Source organism: Epinephelus lanceolatus, chromosome 20 (genome assembly GCF_041903045.1).
Source record: "Epinephelus lanceolatus isolate andai-2023 chromosome 20, ASM4190304v1, whole genome shotgun sequence".
Lineage (NCBI taxonomy): Eukaryota > Metazoa > Chordata > Actinopteri > Perciformes > Serranidae > Epinephelus > Epinephelus lanceolatus.
Window position 1 is genome coordinate 7,586,147 of NC_135753.1, and position 10,745 is coordinate 7,596,891.

General features: G+C 39.8%; 1 protein-coding gene across 2 annotated transcripts; it reads left to right on the forward strand.

The window, feature by feature from the left end:
* Positions 1-1,116: 1,116 nt before the first annotated feature.
* mynn (myoneurin) lies at positions 1,117-9,702 on the forward strand. Of its 2 annotated transcripts, XM_033639345.2 has the most exons (10): positions 1,117-1,221; positions 1,821-1,872; positions 1,989-2,011; positions 4,090-4,367; positions 4,451-5,400; positions 6,126-6,285; positions 6,627-6,805; positions 6,994-7,086; positions 7,207-7,332; positions 8,550-9,702. In XM_033639345.2, the coding sequence occupies exons 4-10, from the start codon at positions 4,102-4,104 to the stop codon at positions 8,960-8,962; spliced, it is 2,187 nt and encodes a 728-aa protein (XP_033495236.1). In that variant the 5' UTR covers positions 1,117-1,221; positions 1,821-1,872; positions 1,989-2,011; positions 4,090-4,101; the 3' UTR covers positions 8,963-9,702. The 2 variants fall into 2 exon arrangements, with proteins under 2 accessions (XP_033495236.1, XP_078018707.1); XM_078162581.1 differs by lacking the exon at positions 1,989-2,011.
* Positions 9,703-10,745: the final 1,043 nt, after the last annotated feature.

The window sequence follows — 10,745 nt, forward strand, 5'->3', positions numbered from 1 at the left end:
CACCTCCAGGCTGTGTAAGGGCTATTTGACCAAGAAGGAGAGTGATGGAGTGCTGCGGCAGATGACCTGGCCTCCACAGTCACCGGACCTGAACCCAATCGAGATGGTTTGGGGTGAGCTGGACCGCAGAGTGAAGGCAAAGGGGCCAACAAGTGCTAAACACCTCTGGGAACTCCTTCAAGACTGTTGGAAAACCATTTCAGGTGACTACCTCTTGAAGCTCATGGAGAGAATGCCAAGAGTGTGCAAAGCAGTAATCAGAGCAAAGGGTGGCTATTTTGAAGAAACTAGAATATAAAACATGTTTTCAGTTATTTCACCTTTTTTTGTTAAGTACATAACTCCACATGTGTTCATTCATAGTTTTGATGCCTTCAGTGAGAATCTACAATGTAAATAGTCATGAAAATAAAGAAAACGCATTGAATGAGAAGGTGTGTCCAAACTTTTGGCCTGTACTGTATATATATATATATATATATATGTATATATATGTGTGTGTGTGTGTGTGTGTGTATACATATATATATTCTACATTATAGAATTAGCCTACATATTCTTATATTTCCAACTTTGCATACTAGTTGTATACATTGTACTGTAGCATAAGGCACATATTTTTTACACACTTTAAATACTGAACACATTATATATATATTCAATTATTATATTTAAAAAATTATATTAGAATTTAAATATATTTTAAATATTTTACATAGGCTACTATACTTGTACTTGTTAACATTGTGGCTTATTGCACATGTTTTATTTTTATATTTTTATATACTTCGTACCTATAGGCTACTTCTTATTTCTTCTATAATTCTGTATGCTTGACATCAGGGTGACTGTAACGAACTACATTTTCTCTCCGGGGATCGATAAAGTATTTCGGATTCTGATGTCTAGGCTACACAGTTCACTGTAGCCTGAAATAATAGATACAAGTGTCATTACAACCCGAAAATCACGAATATAATCCATGTTTTTAAAACAAATAATAACATAGAGACTAGTGGAATAAAATCTGTGGAGGCAATATTTTCTTTTTGTGGGTACTTCTATATTTTTGCGATGATAATCATGCCTGACACTGATCCGTCGTCCGGGCGTGGCGGTGGCGGTGTTCATCTCGACCGAACCGATTATCTTTGAACGGCTAAATCTCGCGAGAACCCCTGACGTCACTGGATAATGGCTGAAGATCGCGGATATTAGAAGGTACTTTTCTGCTATTATTTTCTTTGTGGTGGAATTATAATGGTGCATTTGCACTAACAATGTAGCACAATTGACGACGCGTTCGCACAAGTCGTCGTTGAAATTAGCGTTTCTAACATTTTGTGCCAACTTACGTCGACACCGCCGGTACAAACCGTCGAACCTTCGAAATAAGAGCACAATGTTTTCCGCGCTTTTTACCACTACAGCAATAGTTAGCTTTGGCTTCATGCATTGTCCAAGCTCATTAAACACTCAGCCGCTATAATCGCTCATGACGCAGCTTGTACAGCACACGAGGTTTATATAAATCTACGTGAAACAACAAGCCATCATCGGCAGTCATTTTAACCTATCGACGACACAGCTGTTAGCATTAGCATGACCGTAAGGCCTGCTCAGGAAGCAGGCGGGAGCTTTTATTTTCCAAAACTGTTTTTCCATCTCACCTGTCAAGGCTGCTGATTCAGAGAATTATATGTGTTGATAAGTGTTTCTATCCATGATTAATATGTTTTTTATGTTGTCGTTATGTCCTGCTGATTATCTTTTGCACGTCCCAACATTCTCTTTTCCATTCTTAATTATTTCCGACACAGGAAGCTACAGTTTAAGAGCAAAAGAAGAGGTGAAACAGACACACTACTGAGAGTAAGTTAGTTCTTTTATTAAAAATGTTAATATCGACAGCAAAGTAGTCTTTTCTTCTGTTTAGAGGCAATTTTGATATTTAAATTTCACTGAAATATTTTGTTTGTGTTTCCTAGCCCTAACATTGGATTTTCACCAGGTGAGAGAGTAATATCGACAGTGTTTTGTGTTGTCGTTGTTTTTCCCGTCTATTTCTTTAATTTAACACACTAACATTTGAACTAAAGTGTGTGCACCACCCCCAACCCTATCAGAATAATTAACAAATAAATAATGATACCTATAATGACTATATGTATATGAATAACAGCAGTGCATAGTTTCCATACAATTTCATCATCAATCATTCTAAACCAAAAACTCCAGAAGCAGCAAAGTTCTTAGTCTCTCCAAAGCTAGACAGGCCACCAGTTCCCTTATCAATATTTCAACATAGTACATCCATGCTCTTCTGTAATATTGCAATTATCCCTCTGGTTGGTAAAAGAGTTTGGATTGTAAAGGAATTTCCTTTCCAGTTATAAGATCTATACATTCAACCACACTTCCAGAATTGCTGTAGCTTTGTACACTTACATAAACAATGAATGAATGAACCCTTTTCCTCTCTACACTTCACACAAATATGTGGAATGTTAGGTATAAAATAGGTTTGCATTAACCATTTGTATTGTAATAACCTATATTTTGTATTAACAGACGGAGTCAGGGCTTTAAAAGAAGCAGTGACCCGAGCCACTTCATAAATATCCTAATTTATATCAGTTCTCCATGCCTTTAGCTTTTTGAAAGATGAATCTTTTAAATATGTTAACAATAATTAACACATAATCTTATTTTATTTACAGGCTGTATGCAGGTATTAAATACTTTTTTTAAAGTGATTGTCACACTTAAAATATTTCTTATTCCTGTGCCATGAAGCTTCATTGTTGCCCAAAAAAATGTGCCCCAACACATTGATGAGCAACATTTTTGCACTATATGTGGATTAATCTGCTGCTGAAAATAGACCCCAACAAAGGCACTATTTCCTCCTGTTTGAGTAATGTTTGCTAAATACAGTGAAATTACTGAGTTTTTTTTTTTGTTTGTTTTGTTTTGTTGGTTTTTTTTTACTACAGTTGAACTGTTGTTACATTTTTATGTCTTCATGGATTCACATGTTGTTGATTTTGGTATTTTCATGGGATTTGCTGACAATAAGAAGAAATAGTAATAACAACTTTGAGTATAGTTTTGAGCAATATGATTTCTTTTAGCTAACAGTTAACAGTTGTTAATTGATTTTCATTCTCAGCACAAGACTTTTTGGTGTTTAAAAAATGTCTAAAAAAGTCTCAAATGTAATTAACCAACTATTGCAGACCACTATAATACAGGGTTCCCAAAGATCCTTAAAACTTCTTAAAAGGCTTTAAATTAATTAATCTAAAAATAAGGCCTGAATTGGTGTTAAAATGTTTAAAATCATTTTTTTTTTTAAAACTCTGTGAAATACTAAGAAATGCAAAGTTGGATTTTATCAGTTCAAGGCAATGCATACGAGGCATTTGTATTTTATGCCAGAAGTTTTTCAAACTTGGCACAATGGGAATGAAGGCAGTGGAATTCCACTTGCAGAATAAGAAATATAAAATCGCCAACAAACGCTAGATATTTCCCAGTTGTGTTCTGCTCTCATCCGCACCATGAGACGAATTTGTTTTGAATTACATTCCAAGTCACATGGAAAAAGTCTTAAATCTAATTTGCCCTGAGCTGTAGAAACTAATAGTTGAGTAAGAATGGTGTAGTTAACTTACGTTCAGTTACTCTTATGAATACAGGTTATGTGGTAGAATTAAATACATTTTCATTTGTCTTTGTCTATAAAAGCAGCAGATTATTAGGTTACAAATTTACTCAAATAGTGTATTAAAATCATCACAACCATACAATAAATGTCTTGTAGCAGCAATAAATAAAACATAGTTTTTGCCATATTAAACCACACAAGTGCGACATGCAAAGTTGAAATTAAAAATACTATATGTGCAATTAGTGGTTCATTGGTCTGTTTTATGTAAGCTGATTGCTTTTGAAATTATTTCATTTTAGCATCTTACAGCTCCCATCCCATAAAGAGAAACATAACTTGGTGTATTTCTTGATATATCTTCAAACTGAAGTTTACTAAACAGTGGCATTAATGTTAACTGTCTCTTTGATTGTTAGCCATCAGCAGAGATGGCTAACGTCACCAACCATGGGAAGCTGCTCTTGCAGCGCCTACATCAGCAGCGAGAGATGGACTTTTTGTGTGATATAACCATAATGGTGAGAGATGTGGAGTTCAGAGCCCACCGCAACATCCTGGCTGCATTCAGCAAGTACTTCTCCTCCCAGGCTGAAAAGGGTCAAGAGGTCACAACCTTGGACCCTGATAAAGTCAGCCGGTATGCTCTAGAGAAGCTTTTGGAGTTTATCTACACTGGACAGATGAACCTCAGCAGGTAAAACTGCATCACATGTAGGATTTCAGATTAAACTAAATTGTTCTTAACTAACTAAACGAATAATATTTTCATGCTTGCAGCACCAGACAAGCAGCGGTGCGTCGAGCTGCTGTGTTCCTGGGAATATCCGAGGCCACAAAGTTTCTAGAGGAAGCCCCACACTGGTCTGAGCTGAGCGAAACGTCCCAGTCAGAGATTGATAAAGAAACTGGTCCCTCCCCTCCCAGTCCAACCTCTCCAGGCAGCCCCAGCTCACCAGTTCCACTGTCTATCGCCTCCCTCGCTGGGGAATGGCAGGAGGAGGGGATGGCTGGCAAAGAGCAGGGTGATGAGGCCAAAGATGTAGATACAGAAGAAGGAGAGAAAAGTGATGAAGAGTATACCCCCACTATCTCTGTTGGAAGAGGACAGGGAAGGAAGAGGGGCAGAAAGCCTAAGAGTTTTGGAGGCGAGCAGATGGAGGCGAGCAGCTCGGCTGACAGCACACCCAAAACCCAGAGCTACAGGGGGAGGGGGAGAGGCAGAGGGCGAGGCAGGGGGAGAGGGAGAGGAAGAGGTGGAATTAAAAGTGAAGATCCGTTTTGGGAAGATTCTGACGGGAGCGTGAAAGATTTTATTGATAACTCTGAAGACTGGAGCCCCTCTCTGGAGGATGACTCTCCGACCAAGAAACCTCGACTGAGCAGTGGAGAGGGACGGAGAGGGCGAGGCCGGGGGCGGGGGAGAGGCAGAGGGAGAGGCAGGGGGCGAGGCAGGAGGAAGACCACGGAGGAGATAGAAGAGGAGTTGGGCATAACGGCCACAGAATACGATGACATAGGGATGGATTTGGAGAGTGGGGAACAGGATCCATCAGAAATGGACGACATGACGCTGTCATGCACCCAGTGCAACAAATTGTTTAAGGACATCAGCAGCCTGCGCAGACATGAGAAAATCCATGAAGGGCTGAAGCCGTTTGTCTGCATCTTCTGCTCCAAAACCTTCAGACAAGCTACCCAGCTGAAAACTCACCTGCGGATACACACAGGTGAGCTGACTGAAAGGATGGCTCCATTATTTTTATTTATTTATTTTGAGATTTTTATGTCATTCTGTAACTTTCCAGTAGTGTCCCTGATGTATTCAAATTAGAAAATTTAAATTTTGGTTGAGGTATGTATGTTTTAGTCTCAAAATGAACAATGTTTTGGTGCTTTAACAGGCAGTGTGAAAGGGGCTACTGCCAGCAAGTGTTGTATGTGTGTCTGTGATAAAAACATAGATTTACCCACCTTTTAAGGGACCTCTTTTCTATCACTGAGTAAACTAACAACCCCTGAGTGACACATATTATGGATGTTTCATATTATATTCAATGCATAGCAGTAACAGTACAGAGCAATGGCCAAACCGTCAAATGTTGAGTGCAACAACTGCAGTAAGTTTGTGTAAAACGAGCGATTTGGATGAATTTTGAGGCGAATATTTCCTGTGAATATTGCCTCAGATGAGTTTTCCTTATATTTTCAGGAACATCAGATAATCAGAGCAGCATGTCACATGCATGTCATATTAAAGCAGATAATCCTCAGATGGACTCTTGTATTACCCACAGAGTGCCTCAAGTTGAGGTTAAATTTCATGAAACACGCAACAAGGGCAGAATGAACATTGTTTTGGACGAAGAAATTTTGACGTAATTACCCAGGTTTTCTTTTTTCTCCACCAGTTTGGCTGAACTGAATGTTTCTGTCTCTATGGTGTTTGTCGCAGGCGAGAAGCCATTTAGTTGCAGCGACTGCGACAAGTGTTTTGCTCAGAAGTGTCAGCTGGTCGCTCACCGCCGGATGCACCATGGAGAGGAGAAGCCTTACACCTGCGAGCGCTGCGGTTTCAAGTTTGCTACGTCGTCCAACTACAAAATACACATCAGGTACATGCACTGCTTTTGGAATTATTATTATTGTTGTTATTATTTGCACAGTAGCAGCTCTGATAGAGAGTGGTAAATGGAAAATGCTCCGGGGTATCTCACCTTTGGTTGCTGTTGAATAGACTCCACTCGTTGTCTGGCATCTGGCCTTGACCAAGAAATAGTCTGACACATAGTCACCTGTAAAACAACAAACGTCATTTCAACACTTCAGGTTTTGTACAGATGAAACGAATGAGATACAGAGAAGGAGTGAGCTGTAGAAGTTCTGACCAGCCCAGCAGTTTCCAGTCTTCTTGAGTAATGATAAATTACTATAAATGTGTGTGTGCTCTCTGCAGACTGCACAGTGGGGAAAAACCGTATGTGTGTGACATCTGTGGTCAGGCGTTCGCTCAGTCCAGTACACTGACCTATCACAAGCGACGACACACCGGAGAGAAACCGTACCAGTGTGATCTGTGCGGCATGTCATTCTCCGTTTCTTCTTCTCTTATTGCTCATGCACGAAAACACACAGGTGAGAATATTTTCCCATGTTTATTAATTGGATTGAACTTCAGCCAGAATTTCACAGTAGAACTTGTTTGGTTTCCTTCCAAACAGTTTGGACAGATTGTGGCATTTAGCAGCCAAAATTTGTCATCTTTTGGCTCAAGCAGCTTTTCCCGTCACACTCCTCAATATATGGTTGTGTCTGTGTTTCAGGTGAGACTCCATACAAATGTACACAGCCGAAATGTGACTCAAAGTTTGTAACATCCTCTGAACTGAAGAAACACATGAGGAGACTTCACCCAGGTGAGATTGCCTGATCCCTCATCAGACTTTTGAGTTTAAGAAAGATGCTCCTCAGTGATCAGAGAAGACGAAAGTAGGATTTAATGTTGCTCACACTGTGCTGTCTGTGTGTGTGTGCAGAGGGGAACACAGGTGTGCAGTGCCTGCTGTGTGGAAACAGGTTTGCCAGCGTGAAGAACATGATCAAACACCAGGAGAAGGCTCACGCTGATGAAGTGCGGCAACACAAGGAGAGAGCCAGAGCAGGTGAGCTGTGTGTGCGTGTGTGCGTGTGTGTGTGTGTGTGTGTGTGTGTGTGTGTTTCCATGGGAAAAGTTCACAGTAATTGATAGCAGTAGAAAAATAAAGTTAATTTGAAGATCACTGAATCAAATTTCATGTGTGATTCAAAGTTGGAGTCATATTTTGCCAAGAGTGAAGGTAATGTATTAATGTTTGTGTGAGTGTGAAGGCTTGCTTAGAGTGTATTTACACCTGTGAGTTAGACTTGCTGCAGCAGTCGGTATTGTCGGTGTTACACAGTGTTCAGGCATACACTGATCACATTAGTTGCCCACCATTCTTTGCTTTTTAATGCCTCTGTGCTGGTGATAGCTGTGGCCAAAGGCATTGTTTTTGGGCTATTTGGTTTGTATATCCCATTATTGTAAACACTATCTCAAGAACGCCTCGAAGAGGAAATATGGCACAAATGTCTACTTACGCCCAACAATGAACTGATGAGAATTTGGTGGTCAGAGGTCACCATGACCTTGAATCTGTCTCAGTCTTGTGAACACAATACATCAGGAAAACCTTGAGCGAACTTCCTCAGGTATGGCACAAATGCCCTCTTGGACTCAATGATGAACTGATTAGATTTTGATGGTCAAGGGTCACTGTGACCTTGCATCCATCTCATTCTTGTGAACAGAATCTATCTCAGGAAGGCCTTGAGGAAATTTGTTCAAATTTGGCACAAACATCAACATAAGTCAAGAATGAACTGATTAAATTTTGGTGATCAAAGGTCACTGTGACCTCACAAAACATGTTTTTGGCCATAACTCAGGAATTCGTTTGCTAATTATGACAAAATTTCACACAAATAGCTAATAGGATGAAATGATGATGTGGTGACATTTTATATGCAAAAGGTCAAAGGTCACCTTCACTGTGACATCATAATGTTCTGCAAAAACACTTTTCTAGCCATTACTCAACGTCATAATTCAGTAACAGAGGGGCAAACAATTGGTCAGATACTGAAATGATGACACTAGTCTTCGGTGTCCACCTTGAAACTGGGCTAGGTCTGGACAGACATGGATGTAAACTATTACTGCAACCTGACCTGTCTGCAGAAGCATACAACCATGAGGTGGTAATTCTCATTTTTCTTGTAGAACACCAATAAACTGTTTAGTTTCCCACCTGTTCGATAACTTTCTGTTGTTTTCATGTGTGTGTTTGTGTGTGAGCAGTCGTCCTCCTGGCCTCCAGTCATCCTGTGGCGTTTGTCCAGAGCAAACTCACCCAGGAAAATAAAGGCATGGCTTCCATTCCGGAAGGCGAGCCAACCAACCCCGAGCCAGCCACCCCCATCCCCAAAGCCACAGTGCCGTCAGCAGCCGACACTGACGATGACACTGCTACCACCACCGCCGCTATCATGCAGGACTTCAAGGCAGAGCCAGCTCACCCTGCTATCACAACTACCACCACCGCCACCGACCAGGTGACCTTTGAAACCGACCAGGAGCAGACCATCAACTCAGACACCCTCCACGCTCTGGTGGAGCAGCTGCGGCCACCGCCCTCGCCCGCCCAGAGCCTGGAGCAGATCGTCATCATCAGGACAGTGGACAACGCCGAACACAACCCTCCTCAGCAGTGAGGCCTGAGGCACAGCGGTGTCACTCTCATGGAACATTTTCACATTTTAGCATTCAAGCCACAGTCAGTCACATCCAGGCGTGTATTACCATATAACAGACTGTAATGGACCATTTTTTAATGGTGAAAATATGTGTAACACAACTGATGTCAGAAACGTGCTTTCTGCTCTACATTTTTTCCTCCAGTGTAGAAACAGATGTTTTCATCTACTTTGGCTCTGTGTTTCAAGCTTAAACAGTCACTTAAACATCACTACATCACCAAAAACTTGAATCCAACAACACTTTCACAGACGTTGACGTGCGGCTGGAGTTAGTGTTCTGTCTGAATTCTCTCATGTAAAGAAACAACGCATTGTTTTTTAATAGATAACAAAGGTCAGCGGGGCCCTGATATCGCCATGAAATGTGATTTTATTTATCATAAATGTTCCACATATGTGATGTTGGCTTAATTAATGTAAACATAACCGAGTTCTCTGTTTCAGTGTAATACAGTTTTTTTAAGCAGCTGTTTTAGGTCTTAGCAGAAGTGTTTGTGCTTCAAGTTTGAAAACTGAATCACGTTTCTTTCAGCTTAAAAGTAGCTGTTTTTTGTTCCATGCTTTCTTTTTTCTCTTTCCTAGTTATTTTCGATAAAACGTCTGCATTACTTGTACAGAAATGTGACTTACATATACAAGTTGTCTGCTGTATAAAAACTGTACAACAGGAAAATAAAATTAAAGACAAAAAGGAACAGATGTGTGTTTGCCTCAGTGACTTTTGCAGATACAGTACTGAGAAATAAATGATAATTGCTTAAATAATAGTTATGTAAAAATGAAAATCCATGATGAAGATTAATTTGTAAGTTCATTCGAGTATGACAGTGGGAGTCTTTAAAAGCTTAATTGCTAAAATACTGTGTATTCAAACATACAAAATAAGGTTTAATTGGCACAAAGTAAATGCGTATTCAAAATTAATATAAATAAAGACTACATTTACATTATTGAGACTAAACTAATGTAATGTTGGCGACAGTAATACGGTAATTTTGTAGTTCTAAGGACTTCGTAACTTAAGAGGGGGAAGGAGTGGTGCAAAGAAGGGGTAGGCATGTCAAATTATTTTTTTTTTAAGCACTGGGGAGGGACTTATGCTTTTTATTTTTGCTTAGGGGAGGGATATACAACTTTAAATGGCTGTATTGTGTATTCATTTGACAGCTGGGATTGGAAGGCATGTTTTCTTTAAAAACTGAAAGCCCAAATTAAACCATTTATCATAGCTATACACTGTAAAAACAGAAATTGTCGATGACAGTCCTTAGACACATCATGTACAATGAGAAAAAACACATAATCAAATCTGACCCTAAAATGGTAATGTTTCATCAAAGTCCCTTTACTCTACATGTCTCATTTAAAAATTGGCCAAAAATAAACTGTTTCCATGAACCAACCAGCATACATGACAAGAATGAAAAAGCAAGACTTTTTTTTAATTCCAGGATTTCATCTTCATCTTTCAACTTTTAATGTTCAATCGCTTAAGGGTAAGTTTTAAAAACTGAATAACTGACTTATGGTGGAGTAAGGGTCATGCATTTTCCGCTAGTCACTCAGGGAGACTGGAGGAAGAATATTTATTGCTTCGTGGGAGAGTCAAATAAAAAACAAACAAACAAAAAAAGAAAACAACGCCACCCCCTCCTCTAATAGGTAAAGAACAGTCCCTCATGTGACTCAAGGAAGAATTAAAGGGACATTTAACCTAGAAAGAAATGACAGCCAATGT